The sequence below is a fragment of the Semicossyphus pulcher genome, unplaced genomic scaffold (genome assembly GCF_022749685.1).
Source record: "Semicossyphus pulcher isolate SPU_LCO1_2020_fin unplaced genomic scaffold, fSemPul1.0.p SCAF_12, whole genome shotgun sequence".
Taxonomy (NCBI): domain Eukaryota; kingdom Metazoa; phylum Chordata; class Actinopteri; order Labriformes; family Labridae; genus Semicossyphus; species Semicossyphus pulcher.
Window position 1 is genome coordinate 28,067,030 of NW_027211626.1, and position 14,634 is coordinate 28,081,663.

The 14,634-nt window shown below is 42.0% G+C and overlaps 1 protein-coding gene across 9 annotated transcripts in view; it reads left to right on the forward strand.

The window, feature by feature from the left end:
• The window catches only part of rims1a (regulating synaptic membrane exocytosis 1a), a 114,567-nt gene that overhangs the window by 51,970 nt on the left and 47,963 nt on the right, over positions 1 to 14,634 (forward strand). For all 9 annotated transcript variants that reach the window (XM_069658379.1, XM_069658371.1, XM_069658375.1 and 6 more), the window contains 2 exons: positions 10,646 to 10,914; positions 11,711 to 12,408. In XM_069658379.1, the coding sequence (XP_069514480.1) occupies positions 10,646 to 10,914; positions 11,711 to 12,408 (967 nt within the window). The remainder of the gene's footprint in view (positions 1 to 10,645; positions 10,915 to 11,710; positions 12,409 to 14,634) is intronic.

Consider the following 14,634-nt stretch of genomic DNA (forward strand, 5'->3'; position numbering starts at 1 on the left):
GTATAGGTCAAAAAGCCCGCCTCCTCCATGTTATCAGATGGGACATGAGTCAGACTATAAAATCAAAATACACGTCAAATAGACTTTTCTCAAACATGGTTTCTGTCATTATAGGTAGTTCTTATCGTGCTGATTTATGTCCAAGTGTTCATTTTTCTAACAGGTTTATTTGATGCTGTAAAAAGGATGATTGACAGCTCTGTTGACAAATCCGGCTCCTGCAGCCGATCTGTTCTGGATTAGCAGAGTGGAGGAGGAACACTGAGAGGAAACATAACTAAAGCAATCACTACAGTCATTGAAGTTGCCATATCGTCTGCTTGGACGTCTGCTTCAGACCAACACAAGAAGCTGTTCTGCTGTGAAACACGCCGATGTGCGGGACCCTTGCTGGTTTTTTTGGTAAGTTAAGTGTGTGTTTTGGTTAGCAGAAGTGGCTACGACGGCTCCACCTTCTGATCTCTACTGCGCAACTCTGGCTCCAAATGACATCACCATCGCAAGATGGCAACGCCCGTCACGGGGGGTATTATGGCTTTCATTTCGTACAATGGCGGCAGATGGAGCTGGTCATCCATTTATATATACAGTCACTGGTCTGTATAAGAGGCCTGGTATGAGTGTTGCAGCCAAATTTATGCACCAAAAAAAATTGTGCACCAAATTATTGTGCTTTGGGACCTCATAGACGTTAACATTATTTCTTCCTTTACAACACTGCAGGCATCCCAGTCCGTTTAAATTAATCATTTTCTCTTGATTGTTTTTCCTGGTTAATTTGTTCCAACGGGTTTGCTTTTTAAAAGAAAACAAGAACAGTCTCAATAATTTAAAGGCCAAAGTGACCTGGAGATTTGTTAAACTCAGCAACAATCAAATCGTTCTAAATGCATTTGTCCAATACATAAACACAGTAGATAAATAACTTGTTTTATATAAGAGAGAAATAGAAAACTGATCTAAAAATGTGGTAACCATTGTGGACACCAGTAAGCATTGGGAATAGAACCTTTCACATACCATGCAGTCTGTTGTTACACAAACGCTGCATCTCTCCAAGAAACAAACACCTAGCTACACAAATTCCAACATTTTACCACTGGAGAATTCATTGGTTTACTGTATAACACACATGCACCCAAATGCACCATATACACATGAGCAACGATGCACACATGCAGTTACACACTCCAGCGGATACACACTCCCGCTCCTTGACAGACAGGAATAGACACATACACAGATGGACACACACACAGAGATGCAGCAGGACGCAAAACAAACACACACACAGGGGTTTGGTGTCCTAGTTTCCATCTGTGGAGATGCTATTCTCTCTCTCTCTGCGCTCTCTCCTTCACTCACAAACTCATCTCAGGGGGCGGGGGGCTTCTGCGGTCATGTGACACATTGCTGCTGTTGTTGCAGTTTGTGTATGTGTGGATGAAAGCAGGCGTTTGTATCTGCTTGTGTGCATAAATTTGATTGCATGTACAGTAAGGATTTCTGTAAGTGTGCACAAGCCACAAACATGTATGTCCATCCTCTGTGTGCGAGTGTGTGAGCTTGCTGTCATGCTCGTCTCTGCCTGCCCACTCCTCTCCGGCGCTTGCTTCACCATCGGAGTGTGATCTAATACAGGGATTACTATGGGATTAAGTGAGTGTCTTTTAAAATAACAGCTCACAGCTCCATCTCTCCACAACACTGGCCATTTGTTCTGTGCTATCAGCACACTAACAAAGGTGAAACACAATCACTATTTCAGCAGAGAGTGAAAGGACATACAAGCAGGGAAATTAGCATTACAATCCACTTAAAACATTAAGTATTCCTTTAAAATAGACTTCTGTTTTTTTAAAATGTGGTTCTTCCTTTTCACATAGCTATGCCTAAAAATAATAAATACATAGATAATGTTTTGGAATTGCTCCAGCAGTTTGTTCCAGCCGGCAGCTGCAGAAGTGGCTGTAACTGTAAGCTTATCTTTACGTGCAATTGTGATAAATACAAGTACGGTCACTCAAAGTGCCGTTTTTTGACTCTGACATGCTCAGATTGTTATTTAAACGTTCGGGCGACATTACAGAAAGGATCTATAGACCTTTTTCTTTAGGGTAAGGCCATTTTTTTTAAACCACAAACAGCTGTTACATTGCTCTCTTCAAAGGCCACCGGACTCCACTGACAAAAGCAGTGATTTTATCATAGAGGACATAGGAGTAGCTGCTTCCATCAATTAAAATTGTTGGTGTCATTGTGTGACTTAGGCCTTTCAAATGTTTACTTGGGTTTCGGTGCAATGTTCATTAACACACTATAACACAAAAAACTAAAACTAAATGATGTAACAGCAGACAAGCAACTCTCGTTTCCTGTGAGTTAAAAAGATCTATCTCGGTAGGGATCGTTTCTATAATGTTGTCAGACACTTAGAATGACAATCTGGGCAAAAACAAGCAGAGCTGAAACAAGCTGAAATACTCCCCCCCCCCCCCCCTTTTCTCATTTAGACCGAAAATGTTTGAAATAGAACCCAGGTTTAAACATACTGCAATTATCCTCAAAGTCAACCAGATTTTAGTCACCAGTTTCATTTTTAAGCGCATAGTTGTCACTGAGGTTCTAAGGATAAGGATGATTAAATGTAAAGACATAACTTGCCTTATACGAATTTGAGAATACCGCTGCTGGTATCAGTGAATGTGTCTTACTTTTTTAAATATATATTTTAATTCTTTTTTTTTTTAATGCCAGTTAAGAGCAATGTTTACATAATTTTTCAGATATGCGAGTTTTTATTATTTCAGTCACTTATTCACCAAACAACTTTTGTCCTCGTTAATACGTCTAAGTCTTATTATAAAAATAATTTGGACAGGAAACTATAAACAAAAGAAAAAAACGATGATGGAAATCTACAGCTGACGGATCACCGTCGTCATGAGGTGAGAGGTGAATCTCCGTGTTAGTCAGCAGTGCTTTAATGCTAACGTCTGTGCGCGCTCTCTTCCTCATGCGCAGTTTAAAGGTACAGTGAATGTTTCGTCCCGCACCGCTCTGCAAACAAATATGTCGGGCAGACGTTTCAGTGAGTCGTGGCTTTTTCTGGATAAACTATACGACAGTCCTTCATGGGATGAATGCTACGCCGTTCGCACCACCGACTGGGTTTTTCCAGAAGACACCGACGAGCTTGTGTCAACGACTGGGCCAGAGACAGACATGTAAGTCCGAGAGCTAACGTTAGCAAGCTAACGTTGAACATGAGCGTTTTTGTACGTGTTGATGCAATTGACTAGCCAGCTAGTTACCTGGATATTAGCTATCTGTAAGTGCACTGACGGTGCTGCTTGTTTTTAAGTAAATAGCAAACCGGCGCCGTGATAATGTGGTAGAAAATATGTTTGCAGTATTAGTACTGGTACAGAAGCTTAAACGATCAGATCTACTGTTGCATAGTAATAGTTTGGAAAATGTGTTTAAAAAAAAAAAACAAGTAATAACTACTGTAAGCTTTAAAATATATTTATTTCACTTTTGATTTATTTATCAGCCTTTATTCCCACTTGCTTGTGTAATCCTAGACTCAAGTTGTACAGCTCTATAAAGTAGGAGCAACTAAATATATTTAGAAACTTGTTACGCTTATAAATTAATGTGGGATTTGCGCACTCTTTTCCCTAACATGTGGGTTTTATGATATAATATTAGCGAACAAGGAAGCAATTTCTGGTGTTTAAGGACCTTTTTTGTAAATAAGATAATTAGCTTTGAAGACTAATTTAAAGGAACAATATGTAACATTGACATCTAGAGTCTAAAAAGGGTACTGCAGTCCAAATTCAAAATATTGGAGCGCGTTGTCTTCCCCTGCCCCCTCCTCCCCAGATTCGAATGTTAGCCATTCCTGCTTCAGTTCGACTGTGTTTGTAAAGCACAGGGGAGACTTATCGGTCTGCCCCAGGGCAGCTTTGGGGCTAATGCTGCGTTCCAGACAACCTGGGAACTCAAGAACTTCACAGTAGAAATCTCCAATTTCCAAACTTGTTCCAGTTGCACGACGCCAAACGTAAATACAAAACATGGCCGACCGTGATGAACTGATGTTTCTTTGGCAAGTCCTTAACCAATTTAACTAGTTTTTCCCATTTTTAACGTTTTCCAGAATAACTGAGAGCAACAACTTTCAGAGATTCGGCTATTTAATGTACAACATATCTTAGAAACATTTTCATGGAGAACATGTGTAACTATATCATAGTAGAGTTGTTTTTCAATTAAATGCAGGCAAATATAACTTTGCTTTTCAGTTGATAGCTTACCATCAATGATGTGCCTCTCCATGGGTGTGGCCATTGTTGTTGATTCCTCTACCCCGAGTACCCAAGTAGAAACTCTGACTTTGAATGGCGTTCTGGGCACTTTTTCTAGTTGGAGGTCGGAAAAACTCGACTTCCCAGTTGCCTAGAATGCAGCATAACTCTCGTCACTTTACACACACAGCAGTGAGCAGGAAGCAAGACACGGGAGCACGGCTTCAGTCTGGAAGAGTAAGTGGTTTTATCACAAACACAGCCTTACTATACAGTCTTTCTGTTATTTTCAGTTACCGTTAACGCTCTCCGCTCCATTCCCCGTTTACTCTCGTAACTTATGCCCACACACTCCCTTCTTGTCTCTCTCACTCACTTGCTCCACCACCCACACTCACGCACTCAGCTTTTCCCAAACAGAGCTACGCTTCTAGTACAACACGTAGCTCACGCGGGTTGCCAGGTTGAGGACACTGACCCTACTCGTGCGCAAGACTTGTGCTTTGACAATGACAAGCAACGAGTCCTGTGCGCCAGTTTGTTGCTGAAATGTGCGATATAAATAAACTTGCTTTGCCTTGCCTTCATATCTGGCAACCCGGGGTGACGAAATGGGCAGTGGGCGGGATCGCGCAGGCCAAAACACACACAGACGTTCCGCACCAGAATTGAAATGGAAATTTCAGGAGGAGAACATACTGGCTGCAGCATTGTTGTCGGAGAAGCCAGTATTTCAACTTAATATGTTTCCTTAATCTCTGATGACGTATCATGATCATTTTATAATAAATTCCAGTAATTACATATTGTTCCTTTAATTTAGCTTCAACCTAAAGCAGTGTTAACGTTACATCCAGCTCTGTATTCATTTCTGACCTTCACATGCAGAATATCTTAACAGGCTAACTTTACACGTGTCCTAATATTATTGAAACATTTTGTGAGTTAAGTAAGACTTCTCTTACAGGGTGACATTTTTTTAAAGATACCAAAAATGTAACGAAAATTCTATTGGTAATAATACACATACTGTCTGGAATCAGAGCTCTCTTAACCTTTATTTACTGACAGTTGACAGCCACTGACACGCTCAGATTTTTCTTCAAATAGTCTGACAACTTAATGGAACAGACCCCTACAGAGACACCCTTTTTTGTTAAGTTAAGATCCTTTTAATTAGTAAAACAGAAGCTTTATTGCTCCCTTCAAACACACCAGACTCCATTCACAAAAACGGCATTTTTACCTTGCAGAAAACCGGGGTTGTTGGTATACAGCTGCCTTGAAGCATACGTTTTTTTTGTGTTATTGCACAAATTAACTTTGGTGTTAAAATGTGTGGATCCTTTCTGTAATGCTGTCATACACTTAGAATAACAATGTTAGCCTGTCAGTGCAGTGGAAAAAACATTTGTTTTTAGAGAACAACTTTGATCAGGTGCATTTGCACTGCAGATTGCAGCCAGTTTTCACAGCTGCCCGCTGACGCAATCTTATGGAGCTATGTCAGACTTTTTGTTCCAGTTATTAATTTGGACCCAAAAAAATATGTAAAAACAGTTTGTCAGTCATCCTCAGGTCACCATGAAATCTGATAAATTTAAAGAATAGTATTGTTTTGTGACAAGGTGGGTACCTTAATCTAAGTAGCTAAACACTTAAGGGCAACAATGGACATTAAAATGTTCCGGGTTCGGATTTCTGTAATTATATATATTGAAAACACCTTCTCTTTTATAAATATTTTAAACATTATTAATATAGGAAATCAGTCTTGAATTCTGACCAGCCACAAGTTTATTTTAGTTGCCTTATTATCCATCTAATTTGGCTTCATTATTCTTTTACAGTAATGCAGAGGTACCGAGGTGTCTTTTTGTGGTCGCACAAGTTAAAGAATGTAAGTAACTCTCTGCCGGTGTATTTGTATGGTTTCAGTCCAGGGGGGAATGACCCTGCAGTTCCAAAAGAAGTTGACTGGTGTTGTTCTGCTCCTTCTTCCTCTTTGGAATTGCGTTCAGCTTCCACTGCCACTCTCACATTTCCTACAAGATCGCTGTCACCGCCCCGCAGAGCTCCCAGGCGAAGGTCTATAACCCCACCTCGGAGGAGATGCAGGCGACCTGCTGCATCACATCCCTATAGGGCCAGAGGATATGATGGATATAAAGCACCCAGGAGACGCAGGTGTGACTGCTGCTGCAACTGCAGAGGTGGAAGATACAGGCCATGGAGGTACAGGCCATGGAGATACAGGCGTAGAAGATACAAGCTTACGGCGAGAGTGCCATCATGGGAGCACCTTCCTGTGGCCATCCAGCCTACCAAATGGTACCAGGTTGTCGGGAGCATGCAGTGCAGCCTCTGCAAAGACAAAGGGAGGCACCAGATGACGTCTTGGATGTGCCAGATCTGCGAGGTGCCCCTGTGTCTGATGCCATACAGGAACTGCTACGCCCTGTGGCACGGTCAGAGATGTTGAGCTCACAGGTGGAAAATAATCTTTTCTAAGAGGAAAGGCAGTGAAAGTTTATTCTCACCGGATGGGAGGATTTATGTTAATGCAACTTTTGTCAGCCTGTAGGGTTTTTCTGTTTATCTTTAATGTATAGTTTGCAATCTGAATATTATAATGCAAATGATTAATTTGTGTTTTTACCTTCTCTGTTCCTTTAAAGAGAATCCATTACAAGAAATGTTCTCTCATTTTGACAAATTTTACTTCAGGAGTGGTCAGCTGGTTTTCACTCTGATTATTATTCATATGTTCCAACAGTTGTGATTGTAATATATTGCAGGGAAAGCAATTTATTTCCTGTTTTTGTAAATGTTGGTTTCAGATTAAACTGCAGAGAAGTTGACTGTGTTTGTCTTCTTTTTTTAACTAGTTAATTTGACATGTAAGCAGCTCTATACTTAGCTATAGCTGTACGCTTTCACTTTTAAACCTTAATTTGTAACTCATTGTGGGTGGTGAACTACTCTAACTGCAGTTTTTAATTTGGTATAAAAAAGTGAATATGATACGTCAGATTTAGGATTAGAAATGTTTTCATTATTACAACCCATGGGATTTAATATCCAGTGCTGTTGCTTATTCTGCAATTAACTTAAAGGGTAATTCCAGGGTTTTTAGACCGCCAGCAGAGTGCTTCAGCTCACAGCCGAGAAACGGGCTGCAGTGGCTGCAACATGATCCTTGGGGGCAAATGAGCCTTATCAAGTATGTCTTTCGCAGGCAACTTTGTCCATTTTACAGCCATCCTTTTATTATTTTACTATATTTTTAATCTTTTTTTCTTTTAGTAATTTAGACTCCAAAATATATAAAATTAGGTTCCAGGTTAAAAAATAGCAGAATAGCCATTTAAAGGTTTGATCAACAAACAGAAGACATGAATTAAATCAATTTTAACAACTACTGAAGCCTTCATTTCACTTTTCACAAAGTGTTAAAACTTACAGCATGTTGATTCGTTTAGATGTTCTCTGCTGTTTCTGTTGACACTGCTCTGCGCAGGTTGATTTGGGTCAGTTTTTATGCACATGAGTTGAATGAAATATAAGAATTCAATCAAGAAACAGTGAAATTCCTACGTGACTGTGTGATAACTAGCATAACTGCCTGCCTGTAAATGTATGAACAAGTGGACTAACACTGCAGTGTCTATTTGGCAGCCGTCCACCTTGTCGGTCTGGCTGCAGAAAATCACAGATTGGTGGATGTTTTCACCAAAGCTATAATGTCCCACATGATACGTGTTTTGCTTTCTTTGCTGTGTGTGTGCGTGTGTGTGTGTGTGAGTGTAAGTGTGTTTGAGCACACGTTTTCTCTCTCTCCCTGGTGGTGCTGGGGTGTTTGGCAGGATAAATATAGCTGCGTTGGTGTAAAGCTGTTTTCTCCTCGGCTTTTGTAGCTTTAATCAAAAGCAATCTGGAGGAGGGAGAAATGGAAGGGAAAGGGGGGTGAGAGAAAGGGAGAGAGGAAGGGTAAGAGGAAGAGGGGTGGTGGGGGGGTTGGAGATGGCCGATGCCAGAGTGTTTTATTTTAGCTCTCTTTAAAGAGTCATTGGGGAGTGTTCAGGAGTAATGAGAACCCTGGTGGCTGGAGGAGAGGGACTGACTCTACCCCCCCTCCCCTTCCCCGCTCTCCTCCTCCATCCTCTCACTGTCTCTTTATTTCCCGCCCAGCTTCACTTCCCCTGTCATCCCCTCTTCCTCATTCTGGCACTGATGTCAACACAGGACTATGACTATGACTGTGTTCACACTGCAGGCCCTCATGCTCCGCTCTGTCTTGCTGGATGAATCCTCATATCTATTCTGGGATGTAACCCACATCCCTCATCGATATGAGCCGACAGCGATGTTGACAAGACATGTGCGCTGAGTAAGAGTCATCAAAGACGTCACGTTTGTTTTTAATGCATTTCACTGAGCGTATGTTTGAAGCGCTCTAAATTTGGCCTTCTTAGGCATCTGTTCCAAAGATAAAAACACTTGGTCAATAAAAATGCTGTGGATAAAAGGGCTGCAATTCAGTCACAGAAGGACAGACAGCAGACAGAATAAGAAAATAAACACATTAGTTGTTTCAAAGTTGATAAACCTAAATTTTATGTGAGAAAAAGCAGAGTTGTATTGCTCATTTTAAACCTGGGCCTTATTTCTAAATAACAATTAGGTACAAAAAGTTTTGGAATTACTTGATTGCTTTAGCCATTTCCTCGTTTTAAACAAAGCCACAACACTCCATTGACCAAAACTGTAATTTTACCATACAGAACACAGGACTGGCTAGCCTATTGTTACCTGGTTTGGTTAATTTGCTTGTGATATTGTGTGTTAAAGAAATATTGACACACAAACATGAAAACTAACTGTTCGACGCAGCAGTAGACCGTTTGGTCAGGTGTCTCTAGGCTACGTTCACACTGCAATCCTTCTTGCTCAATTCCCATTTATCGCTCAGATCAGGTTTTTTTCTGTGGCAGTTAATGTGACATTAATATTAAAATGTGGCCAATATCAGATTGCAGTATGAACTGGTCACTGTCCTGAACTGACCCGCGAGCGCAAAAGAACAATAACAAAGACTACTTGCACACCCATGTTCGTTGGCATTTACGGTTTCATGTATAAGTCGATGTGCAGTAGAAGCACGACCGTGACAATTTCACGGGATTGTGCCGTGCCTCTCTACCTGCCCGCTCGCCTCTCACTGAAAATTAATAAGCGCCTCAATCGCCCCCTGTCTGAAAAGACCTTTATTGAGAGGGTTACGAGAGTGAGAGCGAGAGAATATAACATATACACAATATAAGACCTGTATCTGATTTAGGGCTGCATATGAAAGTGGCCCAAATCAGATTTGAAAAGGCCAGATTGCATTTGATTTGTGCTGTTCACACTGTCATAAAAAAACAGCCCTGAGTCACATATGAGCAGATTTGGTCCACACTGGCCTGCAGTCTGAACGTAAAGAGAGTGATAAAAGTTTATGTTTTTAGAAAAGCATCTTACTCTTTAACAAAAAGGTCTATCTTTGAAGGGATTTCTCTAATGTAATTGGACACTTGGAATAACATCTTCACCTGTCAGTGGCCAAAACAAGCACTTTTCTAGGATGCATTTTTATCATCTGCATTTGCCCTGTAAGATAACGATGCATTGTCATCACAGTATGCGATGCATCCCAAACTTGTTGTCTTTGAAAGAAATATGAGCAGGAATTGATCACTAGGCATGCGGTGTGAATTAAGAAGATCAAGACTGCAGACTTAGATGTGTATGCATATTTTTGTGTACACATGATTACAAAACGTGTTGGCTGTAGTGTGTGAACACAGCCAATGGTATGGTCGGTGTGCATATGTGTGATGGGACAAATTGAAAGCTAGAGGAATGACAGATATTATTTTGGCAGCGAGAAGAGTATCTTTTCATTATCCAGTTGGCTTAGTGTGCTCCGTTTGGAAGCCAGAAGCAGCCCACAGTCGAAGCCAAGCTGCTCCCTGGTAGAACTGCCATGATGGTGATCTTAAAAAGCTTCCATAAAAGCCCTTTTCTGGACCACTCACTGGCAGCAGTGCAGCTCTTTAGGAAGTGCATTGTTCCATTTCCTGTTTGACTGTCACTGCGATTGAAGCCGGGCAAAGTAGTTAGTTGAGATGGTTTTCACTGGCTGCAGCAAAAAAAAAATTGTTCCTTCCTCTTAGATGCTGTATTGTGATAATAATGTCAGCTTCAATAAATACCCAAGAAAAACATGTCATCCTTAAATACTCATATTGCTGTAAATGTAATCTCTCCCGCTTCTTTTTCCACAGGTGATCTGGGTGTGTAATAACTGCCGGAAACAGCAGGATATCCTGACCAAGCCAGGCGAGTGGTTCACCGGTCCGGCTGGGAAACCCGGTCTCGGTTCAGCCATCAGCGAGCCGTCTGTGTGCCAAACGCCCGGTGACAAGAAGCTCCGGTCTCGCTCCCAAGCACCCCCGGGATCCACCACCGCAATCCAAGACCCCAACCGACCCGGTGCGCCTGGGACCACACCTGGCATTGATGCTAGGTCACGTAGCGAACCACCAAGAGACACGTAAGCTGAAGGAATGACACATACACATGGTTGACACATCAAAGGAAAAATCAACATAAGATGTCACTGGCAGACATATTCCTTACACTTCCCTCAGGTGCTCTCTATAGCCCTTTTCAGACCTTGTATATGGAACAATGCTTGCTTTATTCCTCTCTTAAAGTAATGGATTTATGTCACTCAGATGTAGGTGTCTCTCTGTTACGGCTTTATCCACACTTGACAGCAAATGCAGAGAGCTAGAATGCTTGTAAGATGTTTAGCAACTAGAACACTAGAGGGAGGGGAATGAGATGAAAAGTAAGGATACAAAGGGAGAAGAGTTAGTCTTGTTCTTACACGGGATGCATCAATGATTGATTATTAAAACTTAATGTTTAACAACATTAAATGAACAAAAGATTCCTCCTTAAACTCTTCTGTAGTGTATATGTTTTTAATACTGAAAAAGTTATGGTGATTTTAAAGGAAAGGTGGCTGCTGTTCTTTTTGATGACCCAAGAATGTACATAGTAATTTACACTTTTTGTCATGGCTAGTGAAAGCTAAACTTTAAAAGACTATTATTTTTTAACATGACTAAAGTTACTATAAACCATTAACATGGGCAAAACAGAGGCGTTTTAAGACTTCTAACCTAGCTTTGAGAGTGTATCCGCTGAGGTTAATCTTACACAACAAACATGTAGTCACAGAATTCCCTGAAGTAAAAATAAAATACATAAAACATTGTCTGTCAACAACTCTTACCTCTTCTTTTATTTCTGTCTCCGCCTGCACATTGATTCTTCCCCAGGAGAAATGGAAAGGGCGGCGGAGGAGCTGGTCGAGGAGAGCGCCGGCCGGGTCAGCCCAGACTGCAGACCCAGGTCTCCATGGACCGGGACCTCCGAGGGGAGTCCAGGGAGCGCAGGGAAGGTCGGCGGCTGTCAAAGGGACGATCTCTGGAGCATGATCCTGTCGGAGGAGGAGTCGGAGGAAGACGGACAGAAGAGGGGGGCTACCACCACATGGACCACAGTGGTGCCCCCCCTCGCCAAGCAGGGCCGGTCCCTCCTGGAGGCCGGGGCCACCCTGTGCCCGCGCAGGGTCGTGGAATGGGTGTAGTAGGGGAGATTGGGGATGGCGTGCGGCCTGGTCAGAGGACGGTGGGTGGGGTTGGCGGGCCACATGAACACACCCTTGCTCAGCAAGCCCCTCCCCCTGAACTCAGAGAGCCTCCTGGTACAGGCCCTGGTTCAGCCCCGGGCCAGGGACCTGTAGTGAGACGAACCAAACGTGAGAAGGCTGAGAGCATGTTGCGCAACGATTCACTAAGTTCTGACCAATCGGAATCTCTGCGTCCACCGCCGCCGAGACCCTACAAGTCGAAGCGGGGGCTGGGGGCTGGAGGTAAGAGGCAGACCAGCGTGAGCAGCTCAGAGGAGGAGGGGGGGACCACGCCCGAGTACAGCAGCTGTGAGGATGCTGAGATCGAAAGTGTCAGCGAGAGAGGTGAGAGACGATATCAATCAACACTTTGTGTTCATGAAATAACTGTTGTTGATTTCAGCGAGGGAGGGGATGGGACGTATCGACATCTGTCCGTTCATTCATTTGTTTATCCATCCATCACATGTGACATCTGAGGAAATGGTCCATCTCACCTGTGCTTTATGACAGTTTCTCTTCTTATGCCAGGAAGTACTTTAAACTAACTGTAGTTCAACACTGAAGCATCTCAGATCATATTCTAAACCGATGTGACATTTGATTGACATGTCCTTTTTAGCATTGGACCATCACACTCTCATCATACTTAATGTCAGCCGCCAGCGCTCCGAGTGCTTAGGGAGTATACATGATACGCTTTGTCTCAGTGTGTGTCCCACTGTCATACTGTATACTTATTGGTTAGTTGTAATCGCACATTACAGTTTAAAAAAAGTTACCATTAGTGCTGACAGGAATAATAGAATTGGTGCATCAAAAAGCAGAAATCTAACTGTGGCCCATTAAAATCATTTTATAACTTCAGTAGACAAAGCTAAATGTATTTAAGAGCATTTAAAACACCTCTATTTCCTTTGTGCAGTCCATTGCGAGACAGTAGTGTTCATTTACTGAACACTGCGTACCATTATCTGCATACTTATTATTTTCTCTTTACCAGTCTGAGTACACAGCAAACCTACACAGAGTTGGAATATTGTTAGAACAGGGAAACAGCTATAATCTTTAGAACATTTAAATTTCCAGTTACTGTATTTCTACACCATCATACCAGACACAGAGCAGGAAGCAAACAAACTATAAGGAGATCTGTTCTTTTCATGTGGCTGTCTGCTGCTCTATTTCATTGTACAGCAAAGCAAGAAAAACACAAAAATGCCAACGTTGCTAACGTCTCAGGTTTAAAAGTTCCAAATTCCCAGCTGAACGCTGTATCACAGGTGGTGAAACAAAGTTCTTTATTCAGACTGCAGTTCGGCTGTTTAGACTGAAAGAGTAAACAGAGACGGTCGGAGAAGCCAAAGTCAAATGTCTGGAACAGAAGACGAAGAGCTGGTCCCCTGAAACGGCTCGTCATCGCTTGTTTGGAGGTATTTCAGGTTTCGGGTGAGTGATGTTAAGAAGAAAAAATAATATGTAAAGAGTGCATGAAACCTGTTTCTGCACCGCAAAGAAACGCAACTAACTTGTTCAAGCATTCGAAAAAACATCACAACGTGCAGCGTGATGATTGTATGAAGGCCAGGAGGAAGAACGAGCTGCTCCCCGTCCTTGTCCAGCATCAAGTCAGACATTCAGAACAGAGACGCTGTACAGCACGACACCCTATCCACCCAACTTCCAAAGACACACTGAAATTACCCATGATGCACCAAATGCACCTAATTTCAAGTCTTACTTTGATGCAAAATGTGTTGACGAGCCAGAATGTAGCACAAAATGGAACTGATAGCCGTGCTGTGTGAAAGTAATATAAAGAAATGTTCTCCCTAAAAGTAACAAATCATCGTGATCTCAGTATTGATCAAAATAATGGTGATGATCTGTGGTGTGACATGTTTCTTGAAGTATTACACACACAACTATATTACGACATTAGCATCCATGAAACTTTCCACATGATATGTGTGTGTGGCAGCAGAACGTAGCCTGCAGTTTGATAATGAGTATGCGTGTGAACCCGTGTGTGTATCTGCATGTTTTCCGTATGTCATGTTGTATTGTTTTCAGCTCACCCCTGAGGGGGGACAATCCCACACTGAGCATACATGTGTGGGTGATAGCATGTCTGTTGTGGGGGCAGTTTGACCCGATTTGATCCCCACGTTGACATTATGTGGCCTCACATATCCAACTATGTCCCCAAGCGTGAGAACACACTACTGTTTACAGTCCAACCTTGTCATGTCCAAGCTGGGATATGGGACTTCACTTCTAACCATTCCAAGGAACTGCTAAGTATGTTAGTGTGCTGGGGAAAAAAGCTACAAATAAATTAGCCCAGCTTGGAGAGGATTAATATTCTACTCCTGGTAGCAGGAGAGAAAGTCCAGTCCTGTTGTACTGAAGGATTAACAGAAAGCCGGGCACAATAACAGAACACAGTATTGAAAAGTATGGAATTTGATTTTAGTCCTATCCACGTGTGAAGAAGTTTGGAAAAAAAATGTATAAGAGGAAATGTCAAATTCAACATTTCTAAAAATAAATTGATCATAGGGTATTTTA